We start from the raw sequence: 21,799 nt of genomic DNA, 5'->3' as shown, positions 1-21,799 counted from the left end.
TCTTCATGATTGTTTAGAGAAGGGTGGGTGTGAGATTGTAAACTCTAGAGAGGACTGTACTAACCATCCACAATTAGTAATTTTTTATTTTATAATTGGGTTCCTGAAATTTTTCTCACCATATTTATTTATTTTTCAGTTGATGTTACATTTATAAAAATAGACATATTTAAATACCTAGTTCTGTAATTTCTCTTTAGCCATATGACCTTTCAAAAGTTGTTTTCAGTGTGATTTTTGGCCACCATTTTAATCCTATTTTTCGAGCCCAAAATATTACCTTACCTACAGTGCTATGAAGTAAGGTTTTAAATGAGGAAATTTTTCGATAAAGAAGACCTTCCTTCAGAGTAGAAGGGGTCAGTATGCACACTAGCTAGATCTATATATCTATCACACTTTGGAAAGTTTGACCTGTAGTAGCCCCCTGTCTCAGTCAGCCTGGGCTGCGATAACAAAGCACCACAGACTAAGTGCCATGAACAGCAGCCATTTATTTCTCACAGCTCTAGAAACTGGAATTCTTAGATTAGGGTGCCAGCATGATCCAATTCTGGTGAGGACTCTTCCTGGGTTGTAGGCCGCTGCCGTTTGGCTGTGTGCTCACATGACCTATTTGTGTGCATAAGGAAGGAGAGATCTCTGATGTTTATTCTTATAAGGACATTAATCCTATCTTTGAATCAGGGGCACCATCCTTATGATCTCATTTAACCTTGGTTCCTTCTGTAGAAGCCCAGTTTCTAAATACAGCTAAACTAAGGGTTAGGGCTTCAACATATGAATTTTTTGGGACACAAACATTCAATCCATAACATTCCACCCCTTGTCCAAAATTTAAGTCCTTCTCACATTCAAACTACATTCATTCCATCCCACCAATCCCCACAGTCTTAACTCACTTCAGCATCAACCCTAAAGACAAAAGTCCAAGTTTTACCTCAGTATCATCATTCAGATACCAGTGAAACTCTAGGTACAATTCATCCTGTGGCAGAATTCCTCAACAGCTGTGAGCCTCTGAAACCAGACAAGTTATTTGCTTCCAACTACAATGCTGGGACAGATAATAGAATAGACATTACAAAAAGAAAAAATAGGCAGAAAAAAGGGGTGATAAGTCCCAAGCAAGTCCAGACTACTGAGGCAAATTCCATTGGATTTTAAGGCTGAAGAAAATTCCTCTTGGGTTCAATTCTCTGCCCTTCAGTCACCCCATAACGGCTCTGTTGGACCTCTTACCCTTGTGGCCCTCTGCGAGCCACCCCCTAGGCAGGGAAGGAGCATCTGGACCACCTAAACAATGAGGTGGCCCCACCCTTTAAAACCCAGGAGAAATATTCAGTCGTGCCCCCTGGGCCTGTGGTGAGAGTGGCAGCCCTGATGATCTCTGAATTGCCTTTGGGTCATTCTTCTCTTTATTGAAGGATGATGCACATTCACAGAAGAGCTTTATTACCCTGTCCTGTGGGATGTAAGAAGTCCAACAACCTTCCTTCATTTCCTCTGACCTCAGACTCCTTCAATTCAAACTGGCAGTGTTTCTGCTTATGTAATCCTATAATCTCTTTTATCGAGTGATAGTCTAGCTATACCCTTAGTGTTCTCTTCCCAGCATGCTTTCTCATTTTTTTACAATATGGATAGGCTGAGAATTTTCCAAATCTTGACGTTCTGCTCCCTTCTTTCAATTCATCTCTCTCCTCTCATATTTTACTATAAGAAGTTAGGAGGACCCAGGCTGTACCTTTAACATTTTGCTTGGAAATCTTTGCTGAATATCTAGTCTCATGGCTCACAAGTTCTATTGTCTACAAAACATAGAACACAATTCAGCTAAGTTCTTTAACACCTCATAAGAAAAATTGCTGTTAGTTTGGGCTGCTATAACAAAATATCGTAGACTGAGAGGCTTAAACAACAGGTGTTTATTTCTCATGGTTCTGGAGGCTGGGAAGTCCAAATTCATGGGCCAGTAGATTCAGTTACCAATGAGACAGTTTTCTGATTTGTAGACAGCTGCCTTCTCAACTATATCCTCACATGGAGAAGAGAGATAATCTCTCTTGTGTCTCTTCTTATAAGAATACTAATCGCATTCACAAGGGTTCCACCCTCATGACATAATTACCTCCCAAAAGCCCACCTCCATATACCATCACCTTAGCGATTAAGACAACATTTGAATTTGAGGGGACACAAACATTCAGTCCATAGCAATTGCGTTTCCACCAGTTTTCAATAACCTGTTCTTCATTTCAATTTGATACCTCACCAGAATTACCCTAACTCCCATATTTCTGGAACGCACCTTAAAACTCCATCCTGTACCCATTACCCAGTTTCAAAGCTGCTTCCATATTTTTATGTATTTGTTATAATAGCACGCCACTTTAAGATACCAACATCTGTCTTAGCTCAAGCTGCAATAACAAAATACCATAGACTGGGTGGCTTAAACAAGTTTATTTTCTCCCATTTCTAGAAGCTGGAATTCTAAGATGAGGGTGCTACTGTGATTATAGTTTCTAGTGAAAGCTCTCCTTTTGGCTTGTAGGCAGCAGTCATCTGGCTGTGTGCTCACATGGCCTCTCCTCTATGCTCAGCAGATAGAGAAGACTCTCTGGTGTCTCTTATAAAGACACTAATTCTATCAAATCAGGGCCCCACCCTTATGATCTCATTCAGCCTTAATTACTTTTTTAGAGACCCTATCTGTAGCGGGCCAGCCGCCACGAGTCGAACGGTTCCTGACAAGGGGAGTGGGAATGAAAGAAGGCACTCACACTTTGATGATGGCGATCGCGGACCCCAGTGTTCCTGGAGACGCTGAGTTTATTTTGTCCCCAGAATTTATACCTTCTGTGGACGTGCAGTTTAACAAGTACAAAAATGCATTACCTAGTTAACAGTGAATCTTTAACTTTAACACAGGAGACACAAAATTTACTGAAACTCCCAAATGTAATTATCTTATCAATAGCCCTGATAGGCATCAGCCTTCTGTTCTGGGAACTGGCCACTCCCACCACATTCCTGAGCAGCATGCAAGCACTCTCCAGATGCAGGCAGAGACAATTGCTTCAGTGGGAGGAAATAGGTTAAGTATAAACCGAGCCATTCTGTTAAGGCTTTAAAGTTAACTGCAACCATGGCTCCCCACACCTATCTCCAAATACAGTTACACTGGGGGTTAGAGTTTGAACACATGAATTTTGGAAGGACATGAACATTTAGTCCAGAGTACCCCCTCTTTTCTGGTTTTATATAAACTTTGCCTTTTTGGCTCCTTTGTATTCTTTTTCCTTATTTGGAGTTCTTAAAAAATGAGATCTTCTAAATTCTCATTTACCCTCTATAGAACAGTAAGGCCACCCCTGCAGAACAAGTCATAGTGACATGCTTGGTAGTAGCACTGTGACATTGTGATCCAATGTAACTGTTGTTCTGTGCTAATTTATGATTGTTCTCATTGCTATGGACTGTGATGAACATGCCAGTTGCCTGGTCAGTATTGTCTAGTCTTTTTTTATTTTTAAGGGTTGGGTTTCAGATTTCTGTTTCATTCTTAGAATTATTGTGGCTTTTGGCAAAGAATATTTTAAACTGGGTGAAAGGAAAGAAAAAAATGTGGAATCAAGAAGTGAAAGCACAATTGTTTACAGTTCACTAAGCAGTTGTGGTCAAGAAATGTGTTTGTTCATCATTGCCAGATGACTTAAAATTTTATGGGAGAGCATGAATTTTAAACAAAAAGTAATTGTGCTCTTTACTGGGTAAAGATGTAGATTCTTCAGAATTTTCTTTTTGGTATTAAAATTTAGAACTCTGGTTATTGCTTTATGAGTTTTATTGTGAAACTATCTGAAATGAATCGGATGAATGTTTAAAACATTTACTCAGAAATTAAAATTTTGATTTATCAATAATAATGCAATAATGCAATTAATAAGAGTTTAACTTACTGAATACTTACAGGAGCATAATATTGCAAGGTTTTTGGTAATCATTGGTAAAGTTAGGCATAATTGTAACCTCTTGAGAGAAAAGACAGTATAATTACATACAAATAAATACAATTCGCCTTTCAGTGTATGTTAATGAAAAAAAACCAGTGGTACAATACAGCAAATAGATAAAACATCATTTGGATTTTATTTTGGAAGTTTTGTATTCTGTTTCCCTACTTGGAGTTCTTAAAAAATGAGATCTTCTAAATTGCCCATTCACCCTCTATAGAACAGTAAGGCCACCCCTGCAGAACAAGTATTGTTTATTTATTTTCTTTTGGAGCCTCACTTAAATCACATTTAATTTGCATTCTCTGGGTACATATCAAGTCCAGTTGAGGCAAAGGGAGGTAGGTCAAAACCACCTTGGTTTGGCAATGAAATGAAAACTAGAAAAATAGTCCCCAAAGTTCTTTGTATCAATTTATATTAGGGTTCATTCAGCTCATACATATTTATAGTTACCTATCCAAGTACAGCAGAGTTCATGGTTTAATAGACAAAATTATTAATTCTACGTGTTAAAATTTGGTAAGTAAAAGGTACAGTGATGATATTCAAGGTATAATCAGACAACATGGTGAATGTTTAAATTCAAAAAATTTATTGCAGTAAAAGACACTGCAATTAATCGCCCTCAAAATACTCCCCCTCTCTTTAAACACGCTTGTTCCATCATTCTTGCCACTTTTCTGAAGCAGTTCTGAAAGTCCTCTTTCGTGAGTGTCTATAGTTGTGCTGTCATGGCTGCCTCGATGCCCTGAATCATTTTGACTTTGGGGAAGATCCAGAAGTCACATGGTGCCAGATCTGGTGAATAAGGTGGAGGAGGACACACCATAATGTTTTTATTTGACAGAAATTGCCATACAGCAGAAGCGATGTGTGACACGAAGCGTTGTCATGATGGAGGATAATTTACGGCACACTGTAAAATACACTTTCTCTCAACCGTAGCTCACACCTGACCGATTGCACTGAACAAGTTGAAACTTGTCACACACTGTTACTAAGTTTCAACACGCTGCTTCCTGTCTTAAAGATCCTTGTCTTTCTGTTGTATGGCACTCAGCAGCAGCATTCACTGTATTTTTTTTTTTATCACAACGGAAAGGCTCCATGTCACACATCGCTTCTGGCATGGCAATTTCTGTCAAATAAAAACATTAATAAAAACATTATGGTGTGTCCTCATCCACTTTATTCACTGGATCTGGTACTGTGCTACTTCTGACTGTTCCCCAAAGTCAAAATGATTAAGGACATCGAGGCAGCCATGACAGTACAACTAAGACACTCACGAAAAAGGACTTCCAGAACTGCTTCAGAAAGTGGCAAGAATGATGGGGTGAGTATGTTCGAAATGAGGGGGACTATTTTGAACGGTTTTAATGGCAATGTGTCTTTCACTGTAATAAACTTTTTTTGTATTTAAACATTCACCGTAGTTTTGTTATCACACCTTGTAAAGGAGAGTAATTATTTTAGATGGAAAAGGAGAATTGTGTTCAGAGAGTTCACCAGGGAGATGGTGATGAAACTCTTTCTTAAAGTATGGTCTATTTTTCCCCTCATGTTAGAAATAATTTAAAGATACTTGAGTAGAGCTATGGAATTTGAGGCTAGAACGCTAAGGAGTAATAGGTAACAAAGGCATTTCTATACAGTGCAGAGTAGTTTGGATTTTATACAGTGGATGGCCATTGAAGGGTTCAGGTACAGGGTGGCTATCATTAAATTTACGCTTAAGAAGAGAACTCTGGTAGGTTTTATGAACAGTAAGTCAAAATGGTGAGGTATTAGACTAGAGAGGTAAGTTAGGTCCAGGCTATTACAATAACTACGAAGCATCTTAATATAACTAAAACTGATATTTTGATACCAGTATTTTTCCCCGCCACCAGCCCCCCTACACACACACATACACACACACACACACACACACACACACCCTGGGTCGGGGGGCAGGTGGCAGAGAGAGAGGAAGCTCATCTAGAAATCTTCCCTGTCTCAGTAAATATTAACTGGATTCTGCTTGGGCAGGTCAAAAATATCGGAGTCATTCTTGACTACTTTCTGTCATGTTCTACTTCCAGTCCATCAACAAGTACTACTGGCTCTATCTTCAAAGTATATCTAGTTTCCAACATTTCTCACCACCTGTATGTCCACTTCCCAGGTCCAGGCTACCATTATCTGTTCTGGATGGCTATAGTAGTTTTCTACCTGGTCTCCTTCTTTCCTGTGTCTTCAGTCTGTTCTGAACAAAGCAAGTCATACACCTTCTCCATTGGCTTCTCATCACACTCAGAGGAAATACCCTAAGTCCACACAGTTATAAGACTGATTTCGCCCTGCTTGACTGTTCTGATCTGATCTCCTATTCTCTGCCACCCAGGCAGAGAATTAAGGCAGACTGCATTTAGTGCTAACCAGAACAAGACTGGACTCTTCTATAAAAAGATGGAATGAACTTTTGGGGCAAGCTAAGACTTCTAATGGGAATGTTGAGGCCACCAGAGTACAATCCTATTTTATTTTGGCATTTGGAGGGCCCAGTTGAGCATAAATAAGAATTATTACAGTCAAATCATTTGGCCTTGAGGCTAGGTAGTCTCATTCAAAAGTATTCCTAGGACTAGTCATGCATTGGATTCTGTTTATGTAACTGCAAATATAAACTTGTTAATTATTTTTAACTCTTAGAGTCAGACTATGGCCAGAACAGAGATTTGACGTAGGTTGTAGGACATACTGTGAACGTTAACCTTGACAGTGAAAAAGGAATTATGTGGAATTAAAATTGTGTTGCATATGCGAGAGGAGAATGTAGACAGCTGCATAAGCTCTTTTTCATTTTACAAAGTTAGGAGTTCCTAGATAACTATCAGAAATTAATAGAATAGAACATAGAGTTGGTTAAAGATATTTAAAATTTCACACGTAACTAACAGAAGCACCCCAAATTAGACTATTTGGTATTGGATGTGTGTATTATTTTGGGGATAAAAGTCTATAAAATACATTTTTAAAAGGAGTAAAATCCTATTTGCATGCGAAACTGATGAACTTAAAAATCACCTGATGTCTATCCTTGACCCTTTCTGTGCTGTCTAGCCACCTTTCTCCCCATCTGTGTGTATGTGTCTGTGCCTCTCTGCTTGCATGTACATGAGGACTGAGGAAAAAAAGGAATGGTGGGTACTTATTGATGATTCGTCCTGAATGAGAGAAAATAGTACCAGTTTCAGAGATAGTAGGACATACATTTTAAAGCAAGACAATGGATTAGCTTGTTAGGATATCTGTGAAGATAAAGAGAGACAGAGTAGTAATATAGGGAGGAAATACAAGTTACTATGTGGACAATGTTTTGATGATTAAAGGGAGCAACTTAAAGTTAGTGCAACAATTACACTATGAAAAGTTTTCTGTTAGAAAAACTTACAGATGTTTCTCTCCTCTATAGAAAGAAGGATGGTTTCAGTATCTTTCCCCACAATACTATCACTGCTTCATTTGGTACTTTCTTGTATAGTTTTTGTTAGTTTCTTGTATTGTATTTCTTGTATAAGTATTCATGAAAGTTATCCTCATAATATATATTAATTCATCAATATAACCCATTGAGGAGGATTTGAGTTGACATGCATATAAATGGACTTTAGATACTTGTATATTTTAAATAAGTCATTTAACCCAGTAGTCACAAATATGTTTTATTCTTATATTATTTATTCAATTCTTTTGTGGCCTCTTGGTCATTTAAAACCAAAGACTTTAAAGAGCAGTTAGCTGATAAAATAAATCACTCATTTATACATTCATTCAGTAAATGTTAGCCTTTAAGTTAAATATTTTCCGTTCTTAACTGAGAACTGTTTCATGTGCTAGGTAGATGTATGGATAGAAATTACTAGATCTTGTGGTATATTTTCTGTATGAATATTTCTATTCCTGTGTCTTAATCATTTAAAGTTTTTAGTGTTACATATTGATATTTGTGTTCTCCATTTGATCTTTGCAGCACTTTCTCTTTAGTGTTTAGTACTATGGCAAGTTATCCTCTTTTTTTTTCAGTGTAGTAACCAGTGTTGAAATCCTCATCATGTCCAGCTAGCGACAGCAAGATCCTCACTGGAGTTAATTTTTCAACCTGATGTGCTTTCTTTACATTTTAAACAAATCCTATATTTTAGCATAATAAAATAAGAAAAAAAGCATCATTCACGATTTCCTATCTTTAACTGGCATTTACCCAAAAACATTTTGGTTCTCAACTGAAAGGATACTCAGTTTCTAGGATTAGACCTTCCAGTAATTCTTTCAGACCTTAAAAACGTCTTGAAGCAACTAACTGTTTCAGTTTTCTTACCTGTCAAAAAGGGAGGTTAATATCTTCTTACCTATTTCATAGGGTTATTGTGGATCAAGTATGACAATAGACTTGAAAATGCCTTGAAAAGTTAATAATAACAGTGACCATGGTATGGTGACAGTGCCATTTATTATATGTGTGATGGACCAGGCCCTGCACTATGAGCTTTCTATGTTCTCTCTCTTGATATTTGCAGTGTTCTTGAGGATGGCTAATACTACCTCTATTTAAAAATGAGGATACTGTTATAAGAAACATAAGTATAGATAAGGTATTTGAGGATTTCAAAGGGAAGGAATAGTTGCTTCTAGCTGGTTCTGGAAACACTTCCTGGATGAGGTGATATTTTGGCTGTCTTACAGCATTAACGGAAAATGTTGCTCTGCTGGTATATAAATGACCTTATTTGTACCATGCACCTAATTGCGAAATAGTCTTCTTCATTTGTAAAACCAGTATTTCTTGTGTTGAGATTGAAAGCTTACCTCAAATACTAATTTGTCTTAGGTTGCCCCATGCTTTTTTCTTCCTCAAATGGGAAATTACACTGCCTTATTTTTTTCAAGGAAGGCAGGCCACTGGTTTCTCCCTAAAGCTGTGTCAGAGGTTCTTTAGGGGACATTTTAAAGTGCTTCGCAGAGAGGCATAGTGTTGTTCTCACCGCTGTGGGGAGGTCAAGATAGTGCCACTCATCATTCCTTCCCAACCCGTTTAGTCACACGCACGCTGCAGTGTATACCAGGGCTGCAGTTATAGTCAATATCATAAACAGTGTTTATTCTGAAAGTTACTTGGTGCTGTTACTCTTCAGCATAATTTATAGTTATTGGAGTATTGTCAGGATTTATCATAAAAATCTTCAGAGAAACTGTGGTCACTAGCACTATGATTCATCTTAGTAATATAGGTTTTTCTGCTGTAATATTCTATATGTTTCTTTATAAAATCTGTCAGGACCTATGGGAATTGTAGGATTGGGGCAGACCACTGAAAACATGTTTAATCAGAGCTGCACAAGGCGATAATTAGTATCTGAAGAGAGAACTTGTGCTACTTAGGCAGGCAGCTAAGCATGGCCGACGGCTGCCACAGCAAGTGTTATAGCCACACAGAACCAAGAGCATATGCTCAGCTGGCCCACTTGCCCTTGAGCAAGACAGCAGGTGCTAGTGAGCACAGGTGGCTCTGTAGCTCTGGACAGTAGCTGCTGTCAGTGGTTGATGGGTGAGCTGGCAAGCCTGCTACACATTGTTGAGAGTGAGCCCTGAGTACAGGTACAAGTTTTAAAAATTCTTAAAATATGTCCAAAAATGCTCCCGTGGCTAGTGCAGCCCCTAAATGTAGGGCTTTTCCCTTTGTTGCTAAAGACTCTAATTTTTCACCACTGCTCTGGCTGCCTTGCCCAGGATAAATGGTGTGTGCACCAAAGTGACCTCCATGTTGTCCTGCCTTCTTTTTCTATTCATCAATTGAATATGAGCTACTTTTTATTAAACAAACACCTGTTGTGGCAGAGCAGACTCAGTGTTCACTTTCTAGTCAGTGCCTTTCTTTAATACTTGCTTTTACGCCCCCATCTCCTTCCCCCATCGTGAGTAGCTTGACATCGTGCTTGTTCATATCCTTCCCCCATTCTGTTTCCTTCCTTGCTTTAAGAAATGTAGAAAGGTAGATACATACCTTAGGAAAGATAGATACATATGGTTGTTCAAGATAGTGCTCTGGGGAGGTGTTGTAGCCTTTCTTATTAATATGTGTATGCGTGCTATTGGCACTTAGAGATAGGAAGGGATAGAAAATTAGGATGGAAAAATTGAGTGGAAAATGACAGAAGAGAATGAAAGGAAGAAAGAAATGGAAACAAAATTAAACTGTAACTAAAACCTTAACACTATTTAAATATTAATTTTCATTATTCACTGTTTAACCAGTTCGCTAAAGTGGTAAAGAAACTCATATTAGTTGTCTATTATTGCAAAGCGCTATGCTAGACACAACATTTGTAATCTTATTTAATTCGATTTTAAATTAAAAACCAGTAATAGAAAATTATAAGTGTACTCACCGCCTTGCTTTAATAACAAATTTTAATCTTTTGTCTATTTTAATTCACATACTTTATATAACAGAAAAAAATATGATGGATAAGTTGAAAATCCCCTTGAGTTCCCTTCCCGAGTCACACTCCTTTCTCTCTCCTTAGGTACAGCGGTTGTGAGTTTTCTATATATCCTGCTAGTATATACAGAGGGTACCAAAAACAAATGTATACACATTTTAAGAAAGGAAAACTATTAATATGTACTGATAACAAAAGATAAATACAAGTCACATGTGACTTCTGCAGTTACAAGAGGTGCTCAAAGTGGTTACCATCAGCATCCAGACACTCCTGATTATGGCGAACTATTGCTTGAGCAACGTTGGCCAAAGTGTTAACATCACTTAAAATGAGTATACATGTTTTTGGCACCCCCGGTATATACTTTTATTATGTATGTATTTATAACAATATTTTATGGGTTACTGTGTTTTAAAAATAACACTATAAGTGTCATACTCTCTATATATTGTGTATCCCCTCTTTTTTTATTTTTTTTGATATTTCTCCATACTGATACATACAGACCTGGTTCACTCATGTTAACAACTTCTGTATAGTGTTCAGCTGTATGAATACACCACAGTTTATCCACCCTCCTAACTGATTTGTGCTGGGTCCAGTTTTCTGCTCTTACAAACAATACTGAGATAGGCTTCCTTGTTTAGGTCTCCTGGTGCATGTGGCAAGAATTTCTGGGTACTTATCTAGTATTTCTGGGTTAGAGGCTATGCTCACTGTCAACTTCATTTATCTGATTTAATTCTTAGAAATGTTAATTCCACCAGGTGGCATGAGAAAACTGAGGTGTTCAAGTGCTATGTAACTTGGTCAACTGGATAAGAGAGCCAGTACTTCCAGATTGAATTCTACCCATTTAAATCTAGAGCCCTAACATCCAGCATTACACATAAATCCTCAATTTTTAACCTTTATGATCATTAGAACAGTTGCAGCCAACCAGTTAGTCACACTGCATCATTTCAAAGTAGAGAATCAAAACAGGTAATGAGGTAAAGGGGGCATATAAGAAAGAAGAAGGATCAACAGGTGGCTATACTCCCTTTGTTGTGGTTATCAAAAATTTCAAGTTTGGCAGTAAAATCATGTTATATGAAATGGTAGGTCTGAGTTTTCCATATGCGCAAGACTATTTCTTTATGATAGAAGATTATATTTTATGTTGCTTAAAATATATTAAATGTAACATGCAGCCTATTTTGGTTTTAAAAAAAAGATGTTACAGGGAGCTTGTTATAATCTGTATTTACTCTGCAAAGTGTACCGACATTTTCTCCAGGTGAGGAAAGCTATCTGAACGTGATTCTTTTGTTCGTGACACTTTGAACCATATGTCTTTTAGACTCTTTTTTCTTTTGTTCTTTTCTTTACCTTCTAGGTAGAAGATCTGGTATATTAATTGTGAAAATTTTAGAGGTGCATGAAGAGTGCACCATGCAGATTGCCATGTGTGAGCAGTTAGCGGGACCACAGGCTGACAGCCCTTCTCCAAATAAGGGCCCTGGGACTGGCCTAAAGGTTCTCTTCACCAAGGAAACTGCACACTACCTCAGGGGACAACCTCAAGACGTCATCCATATCTACCCTCCCTGGTGAGTACAAAGCACTGATTCTAAAAGTGACCAACAGTGAGTTTGTCTCAAAAGACATTTTTATCACAAACATTTTTTGCATTTTATTATAGAGAAATGCCAAGGAAGGAAGCCAGGATTTAACATAGATTTTATGTAACAGAAGCACTGATTTGCCTCTGATGGCTTGTTTGTAAGATTTGATCTTAAGGACCATAAATGATCATTAATGGATTATAAAAATTATTTTTGGGATACCATGTTTGCTGTCTTCTGCATAGGACACTAATTTTTACCACAAAAAGAAGAAAATCTTCTTACTTTTGAGGGAAAGTTTCAGTGGCCTTGTTTTAAAAGCTAACTATTGACTTTATTGGCAGGTTTTAAAAGTTTCTTTCATCTGTTAAGTTCTTAGGTTTGAGGTTGACTTATAATTCTTTAAGTTAAACTTCCCTCCCAGAGGAGGGATCTTCTTATTGTGTCTGTAGCCAGTGATCATGAGTGTCTACTTACGTTCTTCCATTGACAGGCTGAGGATATCAAGGATAACTTACTTTATTTTTAATTTAATTTCATGTATTTTATTTAATTTTTAACACATTTTTATTGAACATTATAAGACATAGGATCATACATAGAGCATAAATATACATTTCAATGAATAATTACAAAGTGAGTAAGTAATTCCTATCCAGTCCAAGAAATAGAATGCAGTTTGTACCTGGGACCACCCTATGCCCCTCTTATTTCCTCCCTCTCCCTCCTGCCCCAGGTGACCATGATCCTGACTTCTGATACTGTAGACTCCTTCAGATGTTTGAGAATTTTATACAAATAGAATCATATAGTCATCATACAGTACTCATTCTCTTTCACCTGACTACTTTCACTTAATATTATGCTGTGAGATTCATCAGTTTTCTTGCATTTACCCTGTTTCCCAAGAAAATAAGACCTAGCTGGACAATCAACTCTAATGCGCTTTTGGAGCAAAAATTAATACAAGACCAGGTATTATTACATTATATTGTATTATATTATATTATATTATATTATATTATATTATATTATATTATATTATATTAAATTTTATATTATACTCGGTCTTATATTATAGTAAAATAAGACCGGGTCTTATGTTAATTTTTGCTCCAAAAGATGCATTAGAGCTGATTGTCTGGCTAGGTCTTATTTTCCAGGAAACACGGTAGCAGTTTGTTCATTTTCATTGCTATATAGTATCTCATTGTATTCATTTATGCAATTAATTCATCTGTTGTTCTATTGATAGATAATTAGGTGTCTTCAGTTTGAAGATATTGTGAATAATGCTGTATTCTGTGTAGCTTACTCAAGAATACAACAGCATTAATTTTTTTTCCAAAATTTCCCATTATCCTACATTCATGCATTATTTTTCTATCATATTAAAAAAAGGTTTTTAATTCATCTTGACCGTATGTCGTCCTCTTCCTATTAGTTCATTTTTCTTATTTACAACAAGATACCTTGAAGGGTTGTTGAACTACTGTGTCCAAATTGTCCCCTCTATTCTTTCCTGTGCCCATTTCATTCAGGCTTTTGGTCCACACTCTCCCTACGTATCACTTCCCAGTGTCAGCAGTGATCTCCATATTCCTTCTTCAGTACTTATTTGTGCAAGAGCCATGTTTCCCTTTGCAGTGCTCGATCCTGGTTTGCTTTCCTGTCTCTCCTGCACTCTTCCTCATCACCTTTCCTGGCTTCTCAGTACTGAACTCCTTCCGGGCTCAGTCCTACACCTCTAGTCTACTCTATCTACCTCACCTCCTTTTTTATTTCATTTCATCTTGTAGCTCTAAATACCCACTACATACTGATGACTCCCAAACTGTATCTGCAGCCCACACCTCTGCCACATCACCAGAGCCAGGTGCCTTATTGCCACCCCACGGCTCTACCTGGATGCTGATGGCATGGCAGGATCAAGCTCCTGACCTTTCTCCCTTTCCCCCACTCTTTCCCATTTCAGAAAATGGAAACAACTTTCTTGTAGTTTCTCCAGATAGCCTCAACTCCTCTTTTATTCATAATCTCCCTTCTACCCATGGTAACCTCCTGACAGTTCCACTTCCAAATCCACACAGTCCAGCATGTCTTGCCTCCTCTAGTGTCATGATCTTTCCATGTAATCGCTGTCTGTCTTTTGGATTATTGCAATAGCTTCTCAAATCATCCCATTGCTTCTTTCCTTGCTCTCCTTCTGTCTGTTCTCAAGATTACTAGGGGAGCAATGTGTGTGTGTGCATGCGCACGCACGTGCCCTAGAGAGAGAGAGAGAGAGAGAGACTCACAAAATGTGTAAGTCATCAGTCATCATACTGCTTCTTGGCTACACATTCCCCATTAGCTGCTCATCTCATGTAGAGTCAAAACCCCTCCTGAGTTCTGGAACCTCATCTCCTACTCGTCTCACATTTCCCTGTTCCATTTTGGACACTCTGGACTACACCCTGGTCCTCAAATTCCATGCCACTCACTACTCTCTCCTTGGGGCCTGGGTCCTTGCTGCTTTCTGTGCTGGATGCTCTGTCCACACTCTCTCCTTGTCTGCATAGTAATGCTGTTTTCTTATCTCTAGGAATTTACTCATCTGTCACTTTCTAAAGAGGACTTCCCTGGGTCCCATATCTAAAGTTGGAAACTACCCCTTTATTCTTCTTTCCTACTTTGTTTTTCATTATCAGTCATATTCAAGTTTATCACTTTTCATTTGTTCATTTGCTTATTGTGTGTCTCCTGGTGCTAGATTTTGAACTGTGTCTTTTACCACTTAGGGCTTGGGGGCACTCAGTAGAACTTTGATATGGAATGTATGAGCAATTTCCTTCTTCTCCGAACAGTGCTGCTCCTGTCTAGGATCTTGATACTGTAATTCCTTATGTTCTTTCAGCTGTTTTATTCCTGTTTAAAATTATCGGAAGTCCTGTCTGAAAACCTATGGTAAAACCCAATAATTTTGCCAGTATTTGTTTTTTTCCAGTGTCCTAGTTTCATCTTCTTTGTCAATACACAACAGCAGTTTATATTGTAGTTTATTGTACTTCAACAAAAATGTGTATTCAAACTACATTGAGTATTTTTGTTGTTGTTTTTTTAAAATTTATTTTTTTAAATTTATTGGGGTGACAATTATTAGTAAAATTACATAGATTTCAGGTGTACAATTCTGTATTACATCATCTATAAATCCCATTGTGTGTTCACCACCCAGAGTCAGTTCTCCTTCCATCACCATATATTTGACCCCCCTTACCCTCATCTCCCACGAATCATGCATCTTGATTGATCAGTATGGAGCCACTCTGATTGGTTGGTAAAGATGCAAATGAAGATATAGTTTCACATGGGGGAGGTCTTAGCCCATTGGTCAGAATATGATTCCAGGAACTCCTTTGTAAGTTTTGGCTCAGTAGGCAGGAGTGAAGTGTAGGAGGCTTGGCAGCTCATTTTGTGCTTTTCCCCTAATATGCAGTGTGCATGAGAGGATCCCAGTAAACAATGGCTGCTGGACTCTGATTTTGAATTTGGACTGAGTAACCACAAGGAGTCCTTTTTAGCAGGTTTACTCCTTCTTGGGGTTCACAGTTGATAACCATTGTTCAAGCCTGTGCCTAAACCAATAATTGGAAATTCTTATTCAAAGCAAATCTAGTGACATATTTTTTTTGTTTCATTGTTAGTTGCTTGCATTCTCTTTTTTTTTTTAAATTTAATTTTATTAAATTTATTGGGGTGACAATTGTTAGTAAAATTACATAGATTTCAGGTGTGCAATTCTGTATTACATCATCTATAAATCCCATTGTGTGTTCACCACCCAGAGTCAGTTCTCCTTCCATCACCATATATTTGATCCCCCTTACCCTCATCTCCCACCCCCCACCCCCCCTTACCCTCTGGCAACCACCAAACCATTGTCTGTGTCTATGAGTTTCTGTTTCTCATTTGTTTGTCTTGTTCTTTTGTTGCTTTTGGTTTATATACCACATATCAGTGAAATCGCATGGTTCTCTGCTTTTTCTGTCTGACTTATTTCGCTCAGCATTACACTCTCAAGATCCATCCATACATTGAGTTTTTTACAGTGAACCCCAGAAAACTCAAGCATGGTGATCTTTGGAAACTACCTTTAGAAACATTAATGGGCTCATTATCCCTGGCTCTTGGCCTATTTCTTTTCTTTAAGAAAGCAAAGTTAAACTCTTAGAATCATTATGTAGTCCCTATAGCATTTTAATTCCTCTAGATTTCCATACCTTTAATGGGTTTCCCCCATTTAATTCTAAAACTACTTAAATTTTTTTTTTAGTATTTAATACATATGATATAGAATTAAAAAAGTATCAAAGGATATACATTGGAAAGTGAGTCTTCTTCCCATACTTGATCCCCAGCTGCTCAATTCCCATTTGCTGAAGTAGCCACCTTCCAGAGATGTATGTGTGTGTGTGTGCGTGTGTGTGTGTGTGTGTGTGTGTGTGTGTGTGTGTGTGTAAAATCTCACTATATAGTGAGGTCAGACAATTAAGTTCATGAACTCAACCTAAAAAACATGCTACACATCTCATTGCTGAATATCACTACGATCACCTTTGAAGTACTCCCCTTGGGAAGCTATGCACCGACACCAGCACCTAGTCCACCCTTCAAAGCAATTCTGGGACTCTTTTCCGGAATGGCCATTAGAGTTGTTCTCGTATTACTCTGATGTCCTGAATATCATGAAAATGTCTTCCTTTCAATATTTTCCTTTCTCTTCGGGTAAAGAAAGAAGTCACTGGGAGCCAGATCAGGTGAGTAGGGAGGATGTTCCAATATAGTTATTTGTTTACTGGCTGAAAACTCCCTCACAGAGAGTGCCGTGTGAGCTGGTGCATTGTTGTGATGCAAGAGCCAGGAATTGTTGGTGCAAAGTTCACGTCATCTAACTTTTTCACGCAGCCTTTTCAGCACTTGCAAATAATAAACTTGGTTAACTGTTTGTCCAGTTGGTACAAATTCGTAATGATATCAAAAAAGGTTAGCAACATCTTGCAACAAGTTGGCGAACTTAATTGTCAGACCTTGTGCATGCCTGCATGTGTGTATAAAGTCACATACTTATATACAGAGGATGCCAAAAAAATGTATACACATTTTAAGAAAGGAAAAAACTGTATTAAAATTGTAATACTCAATATATACCAATAACAAAAGATGAATATAAGTCATGTATATATATTTTTTTGGCACCCCCTGTACATGGATTTCCTGCCATCATTATTATTTTTCTTTTCTTTTTTTTTTTTTTTTACAAAAATGGTGTCAAACAATACTCTTTTGTACCATATTTTTCTGTTTTAGAAATGTATCTTGGAGCTCATTCAGTAACAGTATAGCAGTATATAAATAGTTGCTACATTGTTTTCCCTGACTTCTAATTTAGAGATACCATTATTATTCAGTCAGTCCCTTTGGATGGATTAGGATGCTCCTTCTCTTTGGTAACTTCAGATAATACTGCAGTGTATGCATAATTTTCAACATGTGTGAGGAAGAGCTGTAAGATAAATTTCTATAAATATTATTGCTAGATCAGAGGATATGTGCCTCTTTAATTTTAGCAAATATTTCCAAATGGCACCATTTTACATTTCCACTAACAGTGCATAAAGTGCCTATTTTGTTTCTTTATCAACCTACTGTATTGATCTTGACCAAATTAAAGGCTAGAAAATGGTATTTATCATTTTAATTTGCAATTTTCTTACTATAATGTGGGTTTAGGCATCATTCTCTGTGTTTAAGAGCCATTTGTATTTTATTTTCTATGAAATGTCTGTTGATGACTTTTGACCTTTCTTCTCTTAGATTCTTGTTCCTTTTCTTAGTGATTTATATCTACTCTTCTGGGTTTTATGTCATAGATGGTAAAGAAGTAAGACCTTTCTTACGGTGAGATTACAAAATTATTCTACTATTTAGATTAGATTAGAGCCCTTCCTAAATGGTCTCATTTTAACATAATCACCTCTTTAAAGGCTCTGTCTATAAATATAGTCATATTCTGAGGTAGTGGAGGTTAGGGCTTCATGTATGAATTTGGGAGGGACACAGTTTAGCTCATAATACCATCATAATAATTAACAGTTTTCTGCTTAATATTTCAATTTTGTAAATTAGGCAATCAGTTGATTTCCCTGTTCCCATGTCTCCCATAGAAACTTACTTGACAACTTTCTAAGTATCTTCCTGAATTGTATTATGTCTTGTCATATATAAATTTAGACTTTTGTCAAAAAAATACTTTTTAAATAAGAAACAATAATAGTATTTTTTAGGTACTTTATGAAGAGAGATGGATGGAGTGTTTTGAGAGATAAGTGTGTATTACTATGCTTGTATAGGTGATTTAGGCCATCTGTCCTAATAGTTTGGAAGCTTCTGTTTTTATTTTATTTTATTTATTTATTTATTTATTTATTTATTTATTTATTTATTTATTTATTTATTTATTTTTATCTTAAGCAATCAGGCACATATCACAAAATAAAAACACCAGATAATCAGCACAACAGTTTCATTTCAAAGAGACCAATGATCTCACTCAAAGACTTGACAGAGCAATTTTTCATATTAATAACAGATTAAGAGAGCAAACACAAGGAAATCTCACCTAATCTTCATAGCTAGTGACTTATATGTAATGGGGTTTTAAATATCTTTAATAGTAGTAGCTATTTAGACATTTCTTGTACTTAACAACATACGCACTTGTACAATATTCAGGGCAATCAGAGTATGCAAATATAACTACTAATGTATTCATTTCAATCAGTAAAGTGTGCAGAAACCTAGCAGTTGAAGTATTCAGCTTATGTAGTAAACAGTATGCAGCTGGTTCTATAAAAATAAAATATGAGTATGACATAAAGGGAATTTCAAAATGTTTAAATCTCAAAACTGCTGTCCAAATTTTCATCAACTGCATTATTTGATAAATATGTTAATCAGTAGCAAATCAGAGCAATTAACAGTTGGGTTTTACTACATTCAGTTTCAATGACATCTCCTTTATCAAATTAAGCAATGCATATTTCTAAAATCAAAGACCAAAACAGAAAAAAAAAAAGAAAACTGAGAATAAAACACTCTAAAATGTTGAATTTCAGGATATATTTCTGTTCTATGTACATAATCTTTTTGGGCAACAAACCTAATGGCATATGCCCATGAATAACTATCGTAAAACAAACTATTGGCTTTTCATAGCTCCCCTCTTCTGGGTAAAGCCATGCAAATTTTGGTTGTTAATATGTAGTATGAAAAATAAATCAATTTAATATTTTTAGAGTGCAGAAGTTTGGAAAATAGATCATTTATTTAATCCAAGAGTATAAAAATTATAAATCTAGAGATTGAATTAGTAAAATATAATTATAAAGCTTTAACTGGCAATATGCTGTCGTATCATAGAGGAAAAATTCTTTATCTGATATACTTAAATAAGAAATCTATGTAGTACTCCTTTTGGATTAAATACTTTCATGTGTTTAAATGATTTCATTGTTCTTTTTTTTATTGACTATTGGTGTCTCAGTTTGACTTTAAAAGTATCTATTATTTTGTATTATAATAACTGATAAATATCTGCACATCAATCTACTTGAATTTTTTTCTCATTTCTTTATTTTTTATCTTAGCCATTCAGACAGTTGTGAACATGACCCATGTCTTGGAAAACTTGACTGTGGTAGATGAATACTGTGGACTGTATATCACACTTTCATGCCAATGTCCTGATGGGAAGAAAGGTGAAAGGTTAAAACTATGTTTCATACTTTCTTTCCAATCAGGGCTGTGGCTAGTTAGGAGGACGAGCTATTATATTTAGGTTTTGATAATCAGATGCACTCTCAAGAAACTTGGATTCATTATTAGTTATGCTGTGAGAGGCATAGGGAATGGAAAATTCATACTTCTGTTGTGGATTATGGCAGAGGTAATGTCGTTTAGAAGCCATGGGCTCAGGTAGCAGCTTCATGACTTTGGAGAGTACAAGGTTTGGGAGCAGTGTTTATGGTGGCAAATTCAATATTCTGCCTGTCTTGGTAAAGGCAGCAACTCTTTCAATGGCCAAGTCCGATGGGTGGTTTGGGTATTTCTTTTCTTGGAGCATCAGACTTCTGTATATTGTTTCAGTTCTCCTTATCTGGGGAGTGTGCTTCAATCATGAATTATATTTTATTTAAACAAGCCAGAATAAATTTGGCTATCTTAAATTGAGAATACTGATAAAGACAGTAATTAGGAGACAGAAGTAGCATAGCACACTAATCTTGTTAATCAAAGTGTGGTTCTATACTAGCAGTATCAATATCAGCTAGCAGTTGTTAGAGATGATGGACTTCAGGCCCCACATCAGACCTTCTGATTAAGAACTTGCATTTTATCAGGCTCCCCAGATGATCTGTATGCCCATTAACGTTTCAACCTTCTTTTCTTTGGATGCAGTCATGTAAACAAGAATGGACTGGTGGTGAGATTGTCATTTCAATTGTGATATAACAAGCCATCACACTGGAAATGCTGGCGGTTGCTGCTTCTGCTCCTACTCTGTCTGTGTTAAGTTCAACTTCTGATTCAGAGTTTTTCAAAACGCATAGACTGATGAGATAGTAGGATGGTACTCCAGGCGTCACAGATCATGAAAACAGACGAGCAATGAAATGGCCCTTTTGCTTAATTCTGGAGAGAACCTTGGAGAATCTTCTACTGGTAGCTCACGCCGTTGTTGCCATTGAAAACCCAGATGATATCAGCATCATATCCTTTAGGAAGACTGGCCAGTTGTTCGTTGTTCGTTGTTTGTTGCTGCCACTGGAGCCACTACTATTGCTGGTTGCTTTGCTTCTGGAACCTTCACTAACTGGGTCCAGGCAGCCTATGGGAGCTGCAACTTCTGGTGATTACTGATCTCAGGGCCCACCTCCAGCCTCTTTCAGGGGTCCTATGTTAATCCTCCTACCATTGCTCTGTGTAATACAGAAGCTCCCCACCGCTGTGTGGCTTTGCCATCCTAGAACACCACCACACCACACGGTGGATTTGCTGTGGCGGACGCTGGCCTGGGAGGTTCTGTCAAGCTTCTGTTTTTTTAATAAAGAATTATTTTGCTTTATCCAAATGTTAACTGAAGTCAGTGTAGATGGCACTTAAAAATAGTTCATAGTTAAAGAAAAAAAGCCAAGATAATAAAAATGATTAGTCTTCTTTTTTTTTCAATGGAAACTTGGCAAGTTATAATGAATTTTTTTCCTTGTTGGCTGTCTATTCTTTTCCCACTAAAAGCCTTTTGTGTTTATTTAAACTGTTTTCAACATGGAAACAGTTTTTAAAAGTATCATAGACTTCAGACCCTTATGTTTGTCCTTTAGTAATAAATGTGGGTTTAGGTACAATGGCTACTTACCCAGAGGAGTTTAGAGTCCTCTCTCTATATCCCCTAATAAATTCCCATTGAATTCCTGGAAGATGTAATATTATCTTGACTCAGCCAATCTGGGAATAAGTGTAAAATTAAAATGTCTTGCATAGAATTAATTATATTATGAAACAGTCATAGAATTATGTAACAATAAGCAACTTATAAAAATGTCATGATGGGCTGGCTGGGTGGCTCAAATGGTTGGAGCAC

General features: G+C 37.0%; 1 protein-coding gene across 5 annotated transcripts in view; it reads left to right on the top strand.

Moving 5' to 3' along the window:
* SPIDR (scaffold protein involved in DNA repair) overlaps positions 1–21,799 on the top strand; it is a 565,282-nt gene that overhangs the window by 209,550 nt on the left and 333,933 nt on the right. For all 5 annotated transcript variants that reach the window (XM_019716799.2, XM_019716801.2, XM_074319015.1 and 2 more), the window contains one exon: positions 11,889–12,102. In XM_019716799.2, the coding sequence (XP_019572358.2) occupies positions 11,889–12,102 (214 nt within the window). The remainder of the gene's footprint in view (positions 1–11,888; positions 12,103–21,799) is intronic.

Source organism: Rhinolophus sinicus, linkage group LG14, assembly GCF_036562045.2.
Source record: "Rhinolophus sinicus isolate RSC01 linkage group LG14, ASM3656204v1, whole genome shotgun sequence".
NCBI lineage: Eukaryota > Metazoa > Chordata > Mammalia > Chiroptera > Rhinolophidae > Rhinolophus > Rhinolophus sinicus.
Note: the sequence above shows the minus strand (reverse complement) of the source record. Positions and strands in the feature narration are given on the sequence as shown.